This window comes from Paramormyrops kingsleyae, chromosome 12 (assembly GCF_048594095.1).
Source record: "Paramormyrops kingsleyae isolate MSU_618 chromosome 12, PKINGS_0.4, whole genome shotgun sequence".
NCBI classification, from domain to species: domain Eukaryota; kingdom Metazoa; phylum Chordata; class Actinopteri; order Osteoglossiformes; family Mormyridae; genus Paramormyrops; species Paramormyrops kingsleyae.
The window spans coordinates 6,753,411-6,773,559 of record NC_132808.1 but is presented as its reverse complement, the minus strand read 5'-3'; the positions used below and the strand labels follow the sequence as shown (position 1 = coordinate 6,773,559).

General features: G+C 45.2%; 1 protein-coding gene across 1 annotated transcript in view; it reads left to right on the top strand.

Moving 5' to 3' along the window:
* The window catches only part of atrn (attractin), a 124,050-nt gene that overhangs the window by 9,921 nt on the left and 93,980 nt on the right, over nucleotides 1-20,149 (top strand). The window contains exons 2-3 of the mRNA XM_023799986.2: nucleotides 11,988-12,071; nucleotides 12,702-12,815. Coding sequence (XP_023655754.1) covers nucleotides 11,988-12,071; nucleotides 12,702-12,815 — 198 coding nt within the window. The remainder of the gene's footprint in view (nucleotides 1-11,987; nucleotides 12,072-12,701; nucleotides 12,816-20,149) is intronic.

Genomic DNA, 20,149 nt, shown 5'->3' with positions numbered 1-20,149 from the left:
CTCTGAGGAACCCCAAAGAGAGGTGACCTTAGTGTATCTGCATCTCTCAGGATGCTCCTGGGCACCTCCTTGGTTCCCTCTGAGGAACCCCAGAGAGAGGTGACCTTAGTGTATCTGCATCTCTCAGGATGCTCCTGGGCACCTCCTTGGTTCCCTCTGAGGAACCCCAAAGAGAGGTGACCTTAGTGTATCTGCATCTCTCAGGATGCTCCTGGGCACCTCCTTGGTTCCCTCTGAGGAACCCCAAAGAGAGGTGACCTTAGTGTATCTGCATCTCTCAGGATGCTCCTGGGAACCTCCTTGGTTCCCTCTGAGGAACCCCAAAGAGAGGTCACCTTAGTGTATCTGCATCTCTCAGGATGCTCCTGGGAACCTCCAGGGTCAAGAATCTGCTTCCCTGCTACTTGTCAGGTAGCCTCCTCATCTCAGGCGCCCTGTACAGGGAAAGCTGTCATTCTGCTGCTGTGTCTCTGGCCTCCGGAGAGGGTAGCACCTGGTTTTAGCTCATTTTAGCGAGTGAAATTGGTCCAGTTTTAATGTCTATGGCTCATTAAACACAGGAGGCAGTTGTACCCTAACTTCACTAATAGGCCTATAGACGGAGTGCCTCTGGGGCTCGGGGGTCGACGTCCAGCCAAGCGAGGGTCACACACCTTTTTAACTTCCTGTCAACACATTTTTTAAAAAAAGAACAAGTGGCTCAATAGCTGTCCATTCTTTTAAATTTTATTTTATGGGTTCATTTTGTTCTAAGCTGGGAAAAGGTTACATGGAAGTATTTCACACAGTTACTGGTATTGCAGGTAAATTGGGCCCAGCAGGAGGTGACTGTTCCATGCAAGTGCCTGGAAAATGAGCCATGAAGCGTCTGTAGAGGTTCACACCTGAAGATAGTTTGATAGTGGTTTTTATTTTAGTCTCACTTTGCACAGTGTAAAGTGTCGGTGCTGGAGGAGTGATTCTTGAGGCTTGAAACTAAAACGGGTGAATGACGGATCAGCTAAGACTCGTCGTTTCCTGTGAAAGAGCCTCATCAGCCTTCAGTGATGGGTATGAAGGTGCTGCCCAGCTAGCAGTGGCTGTCACTCTGGCTGAACCTTTTTAGGGTTATGGGCGTGATCTCTGGCCCATGCCGGGTGTGAGATGTTCATGTGTTCTCTGTGTGTCTGTGCTGGCCTTCAGGGTTTGGGTCACCTGTCCAGTTGCCTATTGTGTGCAGCGATGGGGATCCGGTGTGGTATGACTGGTGTGGCACTATATGGATTACGTGTTGTTCTCATTGGCTGATCCAGAGTAAATCTCTCTGCTAAACAGCCATTTCGGCTCCACTCAGTCGATTTCCTTGTCTGAGTTGTCGGTGTGAATGATGGCTCTGGCGCTCCGCCAGCGGCTTCTCTCTGTCTTGAAATCTGTGCAATTCTGCGTCTCCTTTTTTAAACGCATGTGTTTATTATTTTTAAACAGTGCCATTATTAACCTTTATCATTTGACCAGATGACTGAAGAGGCTGGCTCTTTGCCAACTCGTTGCATGGCCTGCCCCCTCCACAGGAAAACTCAGAAGCTTTTCTAAGCTCTGAATGCCATGGTGTGAATCGGATGGTACTATATTAAGCTCTCAGAGGGAGGCTGGTTTAACTGAGGTACCGCCTCTAGCGTGCCATTCAGACTGGCCCATCAGATCACCACTCACAAAGGCAATCCGAACGCAGTGGAGGCTCTCCCTTCCCTCAGCCCGAGGAGTGCAGTGGAGGCTCTCCCTTCCCTCAGCCTGAGGACCGCAGTGGAGGGCTCTCCCTTCCCTCAGTCCGAGGAGCGCAGTGGAGGGCTCTCCCTTCCCTCAGTCCGAGGAGCGCAGTGGAGGGCTCTCCCTTCCCTCAGTCCGAGGAGCGCAGTGGAGGGCTCTCCCTTCCCTCAGTCCGAGGAGCGCAGTGGAGGGCTCTCCCTTCCCTCAGTCCGAGGAGCGCAGTGGAGGCTCTCCCTTCCCTCAGTCTGAGGAGTGCAGTGGAGGCTCTCTTTTCCCTCAGCCCTAGGAGCGCAGTGGAGGGCTCTCCCTTCCCTCAGTCCGAGGAGCGCAGTGGAGGCTCTCCCTTCCCTCAGTCCGTGGAGCGCAGTGGAGGGCTCTCCCTTCCCTCAGTCCGAGGAGCGCAGTGGAGGCTCTCCCTTCCCTCAGTCTGAGGAGTGCAGTGGAGGCTCTCTTTTCCCTCAGCCCTAGGAGCGCAGTGGAGGCTCTCTTTTCCCTCAGCCCTAGGAGCGCAGTGGAGGCTCTCCCTTCCCTCAGCCCTAGGAGCGCAGTGGAGGCTCTCCCTTCCCTCAGCCCTAGGAGCGCAGTGGAGGCTCTCTTTTCCCTCAGCCCTAGGAGCGCAGTGGAGGCTCTCCCTTCCCTCAGTCTGAGGAGCACAGTGGAGGCTCTCCCTTCCCTCAGCCCTAGGAGCACAGTGGAGGCTCTCCCTTCCCTCAGCCCTAGGAGCGCAGTGGAGGCTCTCCCTTCCCTCAGCCCTAGGAGCGCAGTGGAGGCTCTCCCTTCCCTCAGCCCTAGGAGCGCAGTGGAGGCTCTCCCTTCCCTCAGCCCTAGGAGCGCAGTGGAGGCTCTCCCTTCCCTCAGTCCCAGCACATTTACCTGACTGTGGGATTAGGGTCCCCAGATTGATGAGGCATATTGTAAATGTGCCGCTTTCTCTCTGGACATCACTCTTTGGTCTTAGCACCGTTGCTGGCTGATATCTCTGTTATCGTAGGGAGACGGTAGCCTTGGCTCCTACAGTCCAGACAAGGCTTCTATTTTGGTTTCTTTCCTTATTGATTCCCTGGACTTTGCATGGAACTCTTCTGAAGTGTATTCTGATGGTTTATAATATAGGTGCTGTATGTGCGTGGTTCTTTCATACACTATCTTTCTCTTAATGAGACACACAGCTGTACAGCATGTTTTAGGGTCAGAGCCCTGGGTCAGCCAGTGCGTACTGCCCCTTTCTGGTGTTGGCCCCTCCCATGTGACGCAATCATTGAACCCCACGCATTAGCAAACGACTGCCATTGAGCATGCCGGGCTCAGCACAGGAGTGAAAAGTTCGCCCTCTTGTCTCTCTACTGAGCTTCTTCCAGCCATGGCATCTAGAGTGTGGCTTTCGGAGGACAGAGCAAGGCAGACTAACCTGTGGTTGTGAGCTTTTATTCCCAGCCAACTGGCTGAGCTGAAGGCCTCACTGTGTTGGGCCTCCCTGGCATATATTAAAGTAAGATGAGTGCGGGCGTATGGAGCATGTTTTCTTGAATGCTTGGCTGGTGTTTTGTCTGCCTACTTTGTCATCAAGATCGCAGCGCACTCCTCTAGTTAGACTCCTTTTGGGATGGTGTCTCGCCGACCTCACCCACACAGGCAGGGCGAGCATCCTGAGTGTGATGTCGTGTCATAGCCGCCAAACCTGTAATTCCTAACAATAATTAAAATTGCGCAACATGATCACATTGTATAATATTACTTTTACTGCTGTCATTCTATCAGGTAGAAGCTCTGAAGTGATTGCCATAGGAAGCTGATAGCTAATGAAGATGTACGGAAAATTGGATTCTTCCTACTGTGTGTGCATGTGTCCTGAAGGTGTCCTGGCTAGTGTGGGATTATAACATGTGCTGCTGTGTCAGCTGCTTCCTAAAAGTGAAGTCACATGGTTAGCTTATGGTTCGACCTGCAACTGAGACCCTTTTTATGGCCCGTGCAGCCTGCAAGATAATGTCCACAGCTGCTGGAGCCTCGACCTTTGACCTCCTTGTCTCCCAGGGTCATGTGGGCGGCAGGCTGAGGACGGGCAGCAGTGACGTTTGTTCTCAGCTGCTGGAGCTTGGGCTGAGGGCTCCTGGCTGCCCGCTTAGCCTGTTCCTGTCAGCTTTATAATTAAACAGCGCAGCACACGCCCACGCCTGGCGCAGTCCGGCAGAGCCCTCCATACCCACACCACTGCCACCATGTTACTGAGTAGTCCCTGCGAATATCTGGCCTAATTGGGGGGTTATCATGAGAGCTGAAATGGTGCCTGTCATTGTCAGCCTGACCTCCGGTTCCTCTCCTTCCCCCAGCCACTGGGTGAACCTCTGTCCTCATCAACACCCATGAAAGTCTAGTATTGTTCGACCTACAGAAAGAGGGCAGCTTGGTGGGGGCCTGCTAATTCAGCCTCCATTACCATTGTCCTATGGTTAAGGCTGCACTCGGTCGCCTGGCCTTTCCAGCACTTGTGTGCCAAATTATACCAGCAAAACATGTCATAACCCAGTGACTTGTGACTGTTTTAGTCAGCATTTGTACTTAATTGTACTTTTAACTCCTGGAAATGGAATAGAACCTTATGAATAGTAATCAGGTGCTGAGTGTGACCTGAACTATGTGGTGCGCTAGGCAAGCATCATTGCTGACACCCCCCCCCCCCGGCAACTACTACAACCAGTAAGAGTAAAGAAATATTATTCATTGTTTAATATTACTTTTGGATAATGTGTGACGTTTTTATCCATCCATCCATCCATTTCCTGTAGTTGCTTGTCCTATGCAGGCTCTCCGGAAGGGGCCCAGAGCCCATAGCAGGAAGCAAGGCAGGGATTAACTCAGGGTGGGGGACCAACCCACCAGCATAACATTTTATGAATCCAATTTAGTTGGGGTTAAACAGTTTCAGAAAATGGATGGGTGGATGTATATCTTAAAACCAGAAGTGCACTGAAGTCATACTGCATTTCTTTATTGCATGACTTTACCTGTCATAGACAGCCCTGCACTGGTTGTGTACACTCCTGGGCAAAAAAAAAAAAAAAAACGGCAAATGCACGTCGCGTCAGCTGCAGACAGACTAAAGCCCAGGTCAAACGCACCCATTGCTTCTTTAAGGGAGGACGGGCAAAATTACAACGTCGTCGGTGATTGGCTGTTGTGCTGGCGTTCAGTAAACCTCTGCTCGATAGGCCATCGAGTTGTCTGTCTCAGCGCATTCTCTAAAACGGAGCAAACTTGGTTTTATAGTCTGTGTATCATCGTGATCGTCCTCATTTTTTATCGATAAAAAATCAAGATCGTTTTATCGCCCGGCACTAGGATTGGCCCTTCCCTAAAATACATGTATGCATTAATAAGTACAAGATAAACTTGAGACCACAGGACATTTTTTCGTTTCACCCCTTTTATGAGTGTGCGTCTGTGAATACTATATTTTTTGCAAACTGCAGCCTGGTTCTTTTCTGTTTGTCATTAATGACAGGCTTCTTACTTGCTTCTAGGAGCCTGATACGAACTGTCCTAGCAGTGCACTTCACACCTGCTCTTAATGTTTCCCATTCCTTTGGAAGGTCATTTGATGTAATCCTACAATTCATGGGAAACTGTCAGATAAGTTAATGTTCATCCCTAGCATTTCTAAAGTTGCTTCTGTCCTTTTCCTGGCTGGTTTCTGGTCGTTCCCAGTGTCTCCTGCTTCACCTTATTCTTGTGTTCTGCTGTCTTAGAAATTTTGAACTTGTAAGCAACCTGCTGTTCAGCACAGCCTTCTGCCAGCAAAACCAGGATTAAACCAGGATTAAACCAGGATTAAACCAGGATTAAAAAATGCAGATTTGTTTAAAACATGTAGAGCGGTCTCTTAATTTTTTCCACAGCTGTAAATATAAAATTTATTATGGTTTATATTATTATTGAATAACTTGGTTCTTATTATTATTGAATTATTTCTTATTGGTTTAATTATTTCACTAATGCCATAAGAAATTTACAAATGAGAGGAGGCCATTTGGCCGATCAAGCTCATTTGAGGAGAACTTAACTAATAGTTCGAAGTTGTTAAAATCTTATCTAGCTCTGATTTAAAGGAACCCATGGTTTTAGCTTGCACTATACTAGCAGGAACACTATTCCATACTCTAACTACACATAGTTAGTAAAACTACGTGTGTGTAAAGAAGTGCTTTCTCAAATTCAGTTTAAAATGTTCTGCTAATTTCCACCTATGACCAGGAGTTCTAGTATTTAAACTAATATTAAAGTAGCCATTTGGCTGAACAGCATCAAGGCCTGTTAGAATCTTATATACCTGAATCATTTCCCCCCTTAGTCTCCTTTCCGCGAGGCTGAACAGATTCAGCTCAGCTAACCTCTCATCATAAGACATTCCTCTAACACCAGGAATCATTCTTGTAGCTCTACGTTGAACCTTTTCCAAGGCAGCAATGTCCTTTTTAAGGTATGATGACCAAACCTTGCACACAATACCAAGGTTAGCTGGTTATTGGTATTGGCGATATTAGACAAAAATATATTGCGTATTATATCAGTCAAAATTTCCACACTTTCGCAACACCAGTTGCACTTCAACAGGACCTCCTTCCTCCCTGTGGGGAATAGCAAGGTCATGCATATTTCCTGCGGTGTTGATACTGGCTGAGCCACTAACGCAATAACATAGTGATTATCTCTGACATATTCAGTGCCGGCATCCTGTAGCCAGTGCAAGAATTACACTAAGAATGGTGCCCGGCCTCGGGTGCCCTTATAAATTTCTTGGCCAGCTTGCTGATGGATATCCTTTAAGGTCCATTTGAACTTGGCCCTCGGTATCTCCCAGGGGCGGCTTGGTCAGTGGTTACTCGCATTAATCGGAATATTGTGAAGCAGTATGGATCATGCTTGCCCATTCACTGTGGGCGTTTGGCCTTTTATGAAATGCACGCATAGAATATAGTAAAGACAGACTGGTTGTGTGGAATCTCGAGCTGCCTGCTCTTTGCTCCTGCGTAGAGCATGTCAGCACACAAATTTAGTGTTTTGTGTTATTGCAAAGGTGTTTCTAATTAAATAGCATCCAATGAGACAGCTTGTCAATGAACTTGTTAACTCAGATTAGGGTCGGTATGCATAAAACTTCCTAAGAATGGTCTTAAGAATGGTCGTACACTTCGACTTAAGAGTTAAAAAAATCTTAAGAAAAAGTAGGACCTAAGAGCATTGTATAAAGCTGCTAAAAGTAACTTTCAGCAAAGTCTAAGCCCAATTCCTAAGTGCTGACGGAGCCAGCATTTAAGTGTCGTGAAATGAGGACTACAAATAAAATCCCGCCCCAAATACTGAGTTCAACCAATAGAGGAGCTGCACGGTGAATATATTAGTGACAATAAACCGTTAATGTAGAGCTTTATACAACATACCTTTCTGTGATCATACCTTTAATTGGTTGTACGAAAATCTACCTAGCACATCACCAATCAATTTCCACTAATAGATGCACATGTTGTATAAATTATGGGTCAAATGCAAAACTCATAGCAAGACATTGGGTTCTAAAAAAAAACCAAACTGGATGACAAACAAAACGGTTCTTTTGGCACAGTTGGTGCTTAAATGGAAGCAGGTATTGCGAGGAAAGTTTGGCCCAGCTGTTACAAGTACGGACAAAAAAAGCTTAGGAGGCTGTTGCAAGCTCCGTAAATGCTGCGTCACCTCGGACAAGGCGTTCAGCAGAGGAATGTGGAAAAAGGTGGTATAATGTTTTATCGACCTCGCGAAAGGAAATCACAGTTTATAAAGCAAGCAAGCATGCAAGCTACAGCTTTGTGTCATTACTTATATTGCTCTTATGACCCTCGCTATAATTAATAATAATAATAATAATAATAATAATAATAATAATAATAATTCTAACAATAATTATTATAATATTTTTCCAGCTGCCAAAAACGTAGCATCATTATCACCTTCAGTTCAACTGTAAGTGCATTTTTAGGTGACATAGGAGATTGTATCCGGTTCCTAATTAGGTTGGTAACAAAAAGAATGACCTCATGATTGAGCCTGTACCTTTTTATCAATTCATTATTGTCGTACGTCTGCAGGACGTCCTTTCTTTGACGGAAAGTGCGCGGTCTCCGTCTGGGTGCGCGTAGTGCAGCTGCCATCATTCAGCTCCTAACTGGCTTAGGAGTCCTCTCCAGCTCTCTTAAATAATTTAGTAGCTGAGACCTACTCTTAACACTTAAGAATGTCTATGCATGCCACTTATTCTTAAGTCTGGGAGTAGGAGCAATATCACGTCACTCTTAGAATTGTGACGCATTTAAAAGTGAAATTTTACTCTGAGAAGTTTTATGCATACCGGCCCAGGTCTTTTAGAACTACAATTTAGGGTTCAGTTTAATATTGCTTGAAATGAATGTCTTACTTAAAACTACTGGTTGTTTCTAGTGTCATATATATTTATAAAGTAATGATTTTTTGCTATAAAACCAGAAAAAAATAATACTTTTACTGAATTAAACAAACATCCAAAGACTTTTCGTGAGCACTGTACTGTATATGGTGTCCTTTGTGTGTGTGATTTGTGTGAATGTTAATCAAAACGGGTGTCTGCAGTCATTGGGAATGAATAGGATTCCAGCCTTATTCCACTGACTTGTTAAATATCTGCTTTTGTTTGCAATGTGCGATATGTTATGAGATCCAGCATATTGTCTTTTTTTCCTGCTTTGTCATCTGCTGCTGTACTTATTGTTTTGAATTTACTTTTTGCTCTGATCTGCAGGAGGCACACAAGTAAGAAATTGTATGATGTACACATGCAAATACAAACCTTAAAACCTATATCGCCTTATCTTAGCATCTGTGTTGGCACCCATAATCTCACCTGCGTTGGTGTTGTGTGGAATCTGATCTCCTGCGATGACGGCCAGTGCGGTGTGGTATTGGGGAGTTTCCGCCCACCTCGAGTATCACCGTCGGATCAGTTCTGGTCCCTGAACCTGGCCTTTCATCTTTTGCTCCTGGTTAACGGACTGATTTTACGCAGTGACTTTCAGGAGTGTGTGCTGATTCGCTCCGTACTTGTTTAAGCTATATGTGTATGAGGAGGCTTTTGCTGCAGTGCCTTTTATCCTGTCCCTCTTAATCTGTGCAGCACAGATATGAGTCAGCTGGGGGGTTTCATCTGTTCAAAGGCATGGGTGTGAAATGCATTATGAAACACGGGATGCCTTCGTTATGGAGTTTATAAAAGAAAGTGTTGAATGGAATAAGATGTAACGTCCATTTTCCTGTAACAGTGGGCCCCAGGGCTAAAATGAGTCTGAGTACATCGGGGGCTCTGAACCGGGTCAGCACTGCATCCGAGGAGCTGTCCACTGCCCCCACCTTGCTGTATTCCTGTGCTCAACTAGCTTGTCGCACTTACTGCCTGCAATAACCTCCCAGATGACAAGGGGGAGAGGGGGCTTGTTGGCTCATACCAGGGTGACCTTTACCGTCATAAAAATCGGTATTTCGCAGCTTTGCCTTGCTTAGGCCGAGCCGCTCACATACATTCCGCTCCCAGTGTAGAGGATTCGGTAACACAGTGGCCTCTGGGAGGCGCCTGTCCCCCTTTTCTGCTCGTGCCATTGATGGTGTCGTGGATATGAGAGCTGTGCTCCTGACCCAAGGTCGTAGCACGTTTTTCTCCTGAGCGGCCATTATCCGAAACACAAGTGCAGTTTAGGAATTTAAATTCCGGATGTGTGGGTTCGCGAAGCATGGTTGGCCCAAGCTGACCTTCCGCGCTTATTTCTGCTCTCTATGCCGTGGTGACCTTTGCCCAGGGGAAGCTGCTCACGCAGAGCTGTGTGACAGCAGCTCTGTCTTGGGATTCCGTGAGTGGACAGGAAACATCCTACAGCCTGCAGCCTCCATCAGCCTCCAGCTCATACAGACTGTTATCAAACATCTGCTTTTCTGCTTATTTTATATCCACAGCCCCCCCGGGTATCCTCGTAGCCGAGCTGCCTTCGGCAGTCATATAGGCTTTTTCCACAAGAGCGAAGAGCGGCTTCTTGGGCATCAGTGCCATATCGTACAATAGGGGACTGTTCACAGACGGGCCTGTGCTTTCCGGTTTACAGGCAGAGCATTGTTTAGCATTGAAGTAACGAGGTAAAATTCAGTTCAAGGAAAAATTAGCATAATCCCCGCAACAGCTGGCCCACCTGCAGTCTGACACAAAGGGATAGTTTCCTGGCCAGACGCTCTGTGAGGGACTGAGGTGAGGATTATCATCTATCCAGCTGAAGCTGAGCTGCCCAGACTCGTTCAGCGTGTCACTGTGGAAAAAGGGCCTGAGTGAAACCAGTTACAGATTGGGAGCCTGATATTCCCCCCATTCCCTTGGCAGCTCCCCTATCACATTCGGGCTGGTTTGCAGCATATGCCCTGTTTGGTGTTTTGTTGAATGATCCCAGGTTTGCCACACAACACTCTGCACTTTTGTAAATGTTTGGCTGTAGCAGAGATAAATGGGCTATCAAGATGTGTCTAATGGGCAGCTTTTAAAATGTTTTAAAATCATTTTTTTTTATTCAGCAGCATTCAGCTTTACTGCTTGATTTAAGGTACATAAAATTGGTCAAGGCATTAAAAATGCTTTTTAAAATTATTTTTAAAAGTTGGCTTGGCATCATCGACTTAAGGTGATCAGTCCAGTTGCAGAAAGTTATGACTAAATACATGGGAATTAAAATACCAAGCCTACTCTGTTTCTTTCAAATCATCCATACCATAAAAATTCCATTTCATTTGACTGCTTAGACAAGAAAAACTTGAGGATGCTGCAGTTTTTTTTTAAATTATTCGTCATGCTTGATTATATTTGCAGGCTTGTTAAAGCTGAATATTAGTCAGCCTGTTAAACGCTAAGGGCTTGTAAAGATCTCTCTCTGTTGAATGGTGGCTCAGTGGGCAGCAGTGCAGCCTCACACCTCCAGGGTTGGGAGGTTTTTCCCAGCAGTATTTGTGGAGTTTTTCTGTGTCTGTACAGGCTTTTCCTGCATTATCCTGCGGTTCAAAAACAGGTGATTGGACAGAGACACCAGTTCACCTGTAAGCCGTGTGACAGAGAGAGAGTCCTGTGATGGGAGGGCCTTTCCTCACAGGAATCCCATGTCTCGTGTCCTGCGTCCCCTGAGATGGGCTACGGCGTCACTGCAGCCTTGTATTGCATAAGCAGTTATGAAAGATGCCTGGCTGTAACACTTCACTTTGGTAATACACCCTGTATTCCACATCGCTGGAAAATGGCAGAACCATACAAATCATCTCCATGCTTCCAGCGCCCATAAAGAACCATGAGAAATCAAGGATCTGCACATTGTGGGAAAGAGCTGGGCGGTTACAGTCTTTCTCCCCTCATGGTTTGTGTTTTTGTGTTAACCTCTAGCCTCTGTTATCAATATCCTCTTGGCTTTGAGTTGAATATGACGAGTAAGAGCACAGGACGTATATGAAATCAGAGCGTGGGGCTTTTGGTGCTGATGTCTGAGAGAATGCCGTCGGGTGTTTGAATTTTAATTCATGTGGGATGCAGGTTAGATGGGAGGATGGACTGACATCACTTTGTAGTCATTCTACTGTCATTCTCCAGTCATTTGATTCTTTTTTTTTTGTTGTCATCCCACGTCTTTGTTGTGCTAATATTGTATTTATACTATGTTTACCACCAATATACTTAATTGAATTTTAATAGCACTTTCATCTTGAGTGTGTTTTATATATTGAGCTGTACAGGGTGCATCTTCAGTTTTCATATTTTAATTGCTGCCTACCAAACCAGAGATGAAATGCGCCTTTTAAATCCAACTTGCACATTTGATTCCTATTAGGCTATTTGGAGGATGCTTCTTAATTTACTGTAAACACTTGATTTTTTAAATTTGCTTCAAATGGAAAAATACTGTGTTCTGTATGGTGACCTTTTCAGGCCATCTGTCCGTTTGTTTCTTTGTCTGCCTGCCTGTCTCTGCCTGCCTGTTGACCTGCCTGTCTGTCTCTGCCTGCCTGTCTGTCTGTCTGTCTGTCTCTGCCTGCCCGCCGACCTGTCTGTCTGTCTCTGTCTGTCTGGCGGCCTTCCTGTCTGTGTCTAAGTGTGTGGCTCACAACTGTGCATACCGTGTAGGAACAGCCCTCAGATTTTCCTCTCTCGTCTCTCCCCAAAGGTTGACAGGCCCATCTGGGTTTCTGACTGACGGGCCGGGAAACTACAAGTACAAGACCAAGTGCACGTGGCTGATTGAGGGACAGTGAGTATCAGAGCTGTGTTTGTCAGTGTGTTTGGATGTAGTCGATCATTTGCTAGTCAGTTAGCATCTTTTCTTGTTAGTTGTTTCACCATACAGTCTTTAGCAGACAAAGCTGAGTAAAAGCCCACTTGTTGGTGGGAAACCCCTCATCCATGGTGCATATTGTTCTGTATGGGTCATGGGGTAAGGAATGGTGCACTCTCTGGGCTCTGGGGCAGCCAGGGACGAGCAGGGTCCCCACCCCACTGCATCCGCATCTTACATTAGGTTAGGTTGTCCTGATTACTGAACGCTGTCCCTGTCCATATTCACGCTGACAGACAGCCAGTGAGAAGCAGCACCACTGACTGATGTCTGTTAATTACTTTGAAATGGAAAGGGATGCCATCAACAAGGAGCATAACTTTTTATCCAGTTAGGTAACTAGCAGGAATTCTGTGTTTAGGAGACAAGCAACTGGACACAACCTGGACACTTTTGTGTGGTGATGTTTTTAAGACTCCCAGATAACATCTTAATTGACTTGTCAGGGAGCTTGGGTATCCTTGGCATGCTTGCTGCATGTGGGAATGCCTGAGTCAAGGCTCTCTGCGGAGGGTGTCTGTACACTGACTGTCTCTTCGTATTCAGGCCCAACACCATCCTCAGACTGCGCTTCAACCACTTTGCCACAGAATGCAGCTGGGATCACCTCTATGTGTATGATGGGGACTCCATCTACGCCCCTCTGCTGGCCGCCTTCAGGTACTGCACAAGCGGTTTCCGTAACTTTTACTGACTGCCTGATAAACATTGGCTACCTGTTCAGTGCTGAAATGATTTGTGTCAAACAGCTTATGTTCTAAAATACTTGCGTATTCTGTATTGTTTGGAGGAAGGATGCAGCAGTAGGGCCTGCATTTCAGTGCGGGATTGCGGGTTTTCACAAAATTTGATCGATTCCCACAAATCCAGTAAATATAATGCAGGAAATTCCCTCACACATTTACAATGATGTCTAATGATGTTCAGCCAGTTTTGCACTCGTGCAGAATGCATGCTCTCTCTCCTTCTGTCTACAAATCTACAAGCCTTTGTCCCCGCGCTGTTTGTGTCACCTGTCTGATTTACACTCCGCCCATCTCTGCACGCACAGCATTACACTTTATGGCATATTTTACAGCTGTGTCTGATTTGTGCTACTGTTTCATATCCGGCACCTATACCAGTGTAGTTTCCTCGATCGTTCAAACTTTGCTTTTGGGTAATGCTTGCATCACAACTGCATGGTTCCAGCTATGCTGCTGGGAAACAGATCTCTGATCCAGTTAATATTTCTTTTCACAACATCATGTTCATTTTACAGACTGTTTCTCAGCGATTGCCACCAGCCCAGTATGGGATAGTCAGCCAAATATTCCGATTTTCAATTGTGTGTGTCGGTGTCCCTGACTGCTGCCGCGGTTATGCTGCAGCAAAGTCATTAGATAAAACCAATAAGACAAACACATAAAGAATTGTATGTTATTTATGTGCTTTTTCTCTGATCCCACTGATTTAGAGTGATGTAAACATGGCTGCAACAAACTCAAAATATGCCAAACTACATATTTCAGTTCAGAATGAACCAAAGGTGTACCAGAGCATACCAAAATACCATATCACTGGATAGGAGCAATTCTAACTGATGGAAATATAAACCAATATTTCAGACATTTAGGTAATAGTCTTTACAAAAATTGGAAATAGATAAATGGAGCGAACGCTTAAAATGACAAGCAAAGAAAACACATTTTTTTCCCACGTTAATGATCCAGCGGAATCATTAACGCTACTTCTTGCAAAACAAGGAACCAGTACAGTGTGCTGTAAATGTTGACCAGTATGGTTTGTTGAAAAATTTCAGTATGAATGGATCGGTGTGTCCTTGGATGTGGGTGTGTCCTTGGATGTGGGTGTGTCCTTGGATGTGGGTGTGTCCATGGATGTGGGTGTGTCCATGGATGTGGGTGTGTCCATGGATGTGGGTGTGTCCATGGATGTGGGTGTGTGTGTCCTTGGATGTGGGTGTGTCCTTGGATGTGGGTGTGTCCATGCATGTACAGACGTGCGAGGTATTGGTTGGCCAAGTTGGTACGGATTGGGCAGTGACAGCCCCCTCTGCTGTTGCAGCACCTCTTGCTAGTGACAGGAATCTGAAGGCATGCAAACATTGACTGCTGATGTTAAATGGAAAGGGATGAAGCAGAGGAGATGGAGTACAGGGAAAGAATAGAGACAAGAGAAGGCAGCCACCAAAAGAAGGACTAAGGACAGTAATGTAGCTCAAAGAAATGACCAACAGGAGAGAAGGAGATAGAGATGACAAATTACAGCAATGTCTGTAGAAAATCTCTTACATTGGAGGAGAGTGATGAAATCCAATGTGAGGTAATAGGACAAGGCAAGAGCTGCAGTTAAGCTCACAAGAAGTAAAGAAGTATCCCCCTCCACACCCCAGAACTGTATAAATCCTCCCTGTGTGAAGCATTTAAGGGAGGAATCCCCCCCTGTTTTGATAAATGAATTTAATTGCCAGGGCGGCATGGTGGTGCAGTGGTTAGCACTCACACCTCTGGGACCAGGGTTCGAGTCTCCGCCTGGGAGTTTGCATGTTCTCCCCGTGTCGTCATGGGGTTTCCTCCAGGTGCTCTGGTTTCCCCCCACAGTCCAAAGACATGCTGTGTGAGTGGGTGGTGTGTGAGTGGATGGTGTGTGAGTGTGCCCTGCGATGGGCTGGGGCCCCCATCCTTGGTTGTTCCCTGCCCTGTGCCCGTAACGTCCGGGATCGGCTCCGGACCCCCCGCGTCCTAGAAGGATAATCGGTTTGGAAGATGGATGGATGGATGGATGAATTTCATTGCCATGACTAGTGATTCCCATGAGCAAGGCTAGCAGGCTGGTAAACTTGGTGTCTGGGCAAGGAAACTGGCACAACTGTTACCATGGTGCCAGGGCTGTGACACCGACAGGGCTATAGCCATGGTTCCCAAACAGGAAAGCTGGCAAGACTGTTACCATGGTACCAGGACTGTGATGCTGACAAGACTGTAACCATGGTGTCCAGGCAGGAAAGCTGGCAAGACTGTAATCGTGGTGCCCGGGCAGGGAAGCTGGCAGGATTGCAACCATGATGCACTGGCAGGGAAGCTGGCATAGACATCAAAACTATACTTTTTGTCATTCTTCCTGCCTCAATAGTTTGCCAGCCACCAGTTGCCGGGGCTCAAATTTGAGTTTCCACCTGGTGTCACCTCCTGCTCTGAATGGCCACCTGGTGTCACCTCCTTCTCTGAATGGCCACCTTGGCATGCTGCTCTGAGGGCTGATTAGTGAGATGCATTGTTTACCTCACAGTTTCTAACACCTGCTGAATGTGCCTTGGTGCTGTGTTGAAGATATTGGTAGCTCTAATTGTTTTGTACTGTAAGCGTAGAACGCACTTTGCTTTTTATTGCTGAATGTCACGTAGGCATGTAGTTAAGTTGATTCACCCTCAGCCAGGTCTACATGCGCCCTTCTTGGGGGGTTGGCACAGAAGCAGTGCTTTGCTCATTGGTATTACGGTGCCAGCCCTGGTTCAAAATCAGGAGCCTGCAATGTGTTTTGGGGCCCTTTGTGAGCTGCTTCTGGGTCCTCTTGGACCCATTCTCAGTGTCTTAATGGGACTTGCACACCAGTGCTCCAAGGCTTAATGGAAGATGGAAATTACAGCTTTCTTTTCACAAACACAAGTAGTTGCAGTAATTTTTATTTTCCTTGTGCCCCTGATTGACTGAATTAATAACTAAATGAAAGACTGAAGTACATGGTGGTGCTTCAGAACTGACAGGCTGGGCTTTGTAATTCTAAAGTCCTGCGCTGTTGGAAGTTGTGGCCAGTGATGTATTATTGGTATTTACAGCACACTCTGGTGCCAAGGATTGGACTCTAGCATGTGCTAGAAAGATAATTACTCTTACATGTCTGGAGCCTGCAGGATATCGTCTGACTCATAAGATGTCCTCTAAGTTGAAATTGGAGAGATGACTTAATGGTTGGTTTCAGCTGTGTGTCCATGAAAAAACAAGTATCTTCCTGTGATATCATTTGTCTTGGTTATAGTGAGATTGTTATAGGATCTCTAATTAAACTGCCATACTTTTAGTATGAGAAATTTCAGGAAGTTCAGGTTGTATTGTAGCTATTCACATTCCCTACTGAGTCTCCACTCTCAGTCTCTATTGCCCCTGCAGAGGTTCCTCAGGTGGGTTGGACAGCTGGCGGTTCTCCCTCTCATCGCAGTGTAGCCATCTATTGGTAGGTGGATGGCTACATTGAGCTAACCAGCACACCCTCACTTGAAAAGCACATGGCTCGAAGATTTAGAAGAAGCAGTGGCGTTGGAATTGTTGTATGAGGCAGACGTGAGAAAGAGTGAGGTTGGGAAGGTGAAAAACCATTCATGCATTGTGTTTGTTTACTTTAAAAGACAGATCCATCCCTTATCAGCTTCTTATGAGTTCTTGGTGTCATGAAGGATCGTCTTAAATGAAAATGTAATGGGGGGCATAGTTCTCACCACTACCCAGACAGGCCTGGAGGAGCAATGAGCATGCGTTCATTAACCCTCTAGAGTCTGATGCCTCTCAGCCACCATCCAGGCGTTCATTAACCCTCTAGAGTCTGATGCCTCTCAGCCACCATCCAGGCGTTCATTAACCCTCTAGAGTCTGATGCCTCTCAGCCAACATCCAGGCGTTCATTAACCCTCTAGAGTCTGATGCCTCTCAGCCACCATCCAGGCGTTCATTAACCCTCTAGAGTCTGATGCCTCTCAGCCACCATCCAGGCGTTCATTAACCTTCTAGAGTCTGATGCCTCTCAGCCACCATCCAGGCGTTCATTAACCTTCTAGAGTCTGATGCCTCTCAGCCACCATCCAGGCGTTCATTAACCCTCTAGAGTCTGATGCCTCTCAGCCACCATCCAGGTAGTCTGACATGCCTTGACATTTTTATGTCTAAAAAAACATTTATCCCAAAGCACATTCTGCACAAACACAATAACCTGATATAATTTAGAATGTCAATCTATTTTTAAATCAACTGTTAACATACACTTTTCAAAAACCTATTTTCAGAGATACTGAGTCATGGTAAAAAAAAAGAGATGATAAACATTTTTGGCCAAGACTGAGCTCTGGATCTTGTAAACGCAGGTGTCGCCTACACCTTGGTGATTGAAGCATTCAGAATTTTAATGTGGTTTGATTACTAAAGTGTTAGAACTTTAGAGTGACACTTTTTAAGTCACTGAACTAGACAATGAATACTGATGAGAAGTGTCAACACACCTGTAATAGTGTCCATAGTGTCAATGATCCATCAGTCTGGAATATCAGTGTGAATTATAAGAAGAGACCATAATAGCCTTTTTATACTTTATAACATGCAATGGATTAAATGTTGAATAAAAGGTGCAATCATACAGTATTACTGCAATATTACAAAACAATAATTGACAACTAGAACAATAAATTCAGTTCTGATCAGGATGGCAAGCTTCAAAGCAGTTTCTGTCTGGTTAAAGGCAAACTTAGACATCACATGCTTTACACTTCCAATGAGTTTTTGTATATAAAATATAAAAATTTGCTAAATATATTCATATGTTACTGTTGAGCTGAGGTACATTTCCCAAAAGCTCCAGTTACCAACTTGTATAGCTGAAATCAGTTATATGCTTCCAAATGTGTAAGTTACTAACGTAATTAGCAACTATGCTTTTGGGAAACATGCCCCTGCTTTGCTTTTATTTAATTTTGCATTGCAACTTTGCTCCTTTCATTTTTGAAGAGTACACAAGTTGCTTCATTTATGTAAACTATGCAAGTATTTTTAGTGCAAAAGTTAATGTTTCACATCAAATATCTTATTTTAAGCAAATACAATCCATACTATTTTAAGCTCATTTATGACATGTATTTTGAGAAACATGTTAACTAGTCATGTGCTGTCATCTGACTGAGAAACATCATTAGTCTCCGCTTTCAAAGTGCATGGCTATGACAGAGGTCACATGACCACCCCAGCTGCCACCCCAGCGGCCCACGATGGATACTTTGTGCCCGCTTGCCCAGAGCAATGGGAGTGGGGCAGACTTCCAGGCGTCAAGGTTCAGTGTGGCGGTTGTATAATCTTCATATCAATTTGGCGTCCTTCCTCTTCGCCCCCCCAGCGTTTCATCCTCCTATCATCCCCCTTTGATGACGACTTCTTGCTGCCAATGGTACAGAAAATGTCTTCCTCAGTCACTGTCGTCTTCAGACCAGATTTGGCATGTTTGTTCAAGGCTTGACGCTTAGGAGTTGACTTTGCGTTTTTTAGGTTGTCAGCAGGACTCAGATCTGGATGTGAGGCTGCTGTGATGCATCCACCTGATGGTTCGGGATTATGGTCCCACCAAAAGGTGAACTTACACCTTTGTGTGTGTGTGGGGCGGAGGGGGTTGGGGGACGGGTTCCACGCCTGAGGATTCCTGCTGATACTCTTCTTTGTCTGCTCTGTTAACACATGTTCATAGTCTTATACAATCCATTTGGCCTGGAGCTCTCTCCTGTCTGCAACATGACATCAATAATTACTGATCAATGCATTACCTGTGTGGCTAGTATTATTTCTGTTTCACTATCGTGTATGTGGGTCTGTCACAGGACAGTCACAAGCAACAGCGTCTTATGTTAGACATTAGTTATCACCCGAGGACGTCCATGGGGCAAGTATGCACTCGCGTGCTGCAGGTAGCTACACCAAGCAGCCATGCCGGCATGTGAGTGTCTGAAGTATAGGATGGCAGGGGAAGGTTTATTAATATTCGTAAAGGAAGTGGTACCTGATAATCTTTGCACTATAATGGTTTTGGGAAAGTTTTTTTTTTTTTTTTTTTTTTTTTTTTTTTTTAAGACAAAAAAAAAATCATTATTTTTGCAGTCTATGGTAGCGTTTACTTAACCTGACTAGCAAGCTAACAAGTGTATTGTTAGTCTTAGAGATGCATAACATATTCGTCAGTATTGGTCGATTATTAGTTAAAAATCAAATTATTGGCAGAATATTTGTCTATGTCAGTCTTGGATGATACTTCCAGCTAATATTTAAACTTTATCATTACAGTAAAATCCAGTTATAATGGACTTCAGGGGACCTAGCAAAACAGTCTGTTATATCCAAAGTCTGTTATATCCAGAGTTGCTTTATGCCCAGAACACAACTACAGGACACCATTTACTCATGCCACACCCCAGCAGACACACTTGTGGTATAGATTATTATATTGTACATGTAGTAATCCAACTTTACCTGACCAGATGTGTGACTATTAATAATCCGGACTACGTATCTGCGCTGGATATCACCGGCACGCCACACGCCTTGTAGGCGGAGCTGCATGTCTGTTATAGCCGAACAGAACTACAGCTAAAAGTGGCCCTGGGGACCAAATTGTTTGTCCATTATAAGCGAAATTCCGTTATATGTCAGTCTGCTATATCCAGTGCTTTTTCTGCATGTTCTTAAAGGCGCGCGGCCGGGACCAGTGGACCTCGTCCATTATAGACGATATTCCGTTATAAGCCAGTCCACTTTAATGGGATTTTACTGTATTTAAAATGAGCAGCACCACAGCTAAAGACGCACGTACCGAAATCATGGAGCTGATTGCATGGAACAGTCAGCTATTTTTTTGTAGTGCAGGATGATTTCATGGATCACATTCTGCTGGACAGCCAGTGGTAACACAATAAGTGTCATGCAGGGTATCACCAGACCTTACCTGCAATTAAAACAAGTGGTATTACACTAGATTCACATGTCACTGATAATATGTATACTATGTAATGGTCTTAGAAAAATTAGAAATGCACTTGGTCTTTAGCACACTCAAGAAGGCATTACGCAGAAATGTGTCTGTGTGAAGACATTGGTTAATTAACCCTATTGTGCAATGATTCATTCTTTTCTGTGAGGTGTAATACAGTTGGGAACAAAGCCCATTTTTCTGCATTCTGTTTCAGTAATATT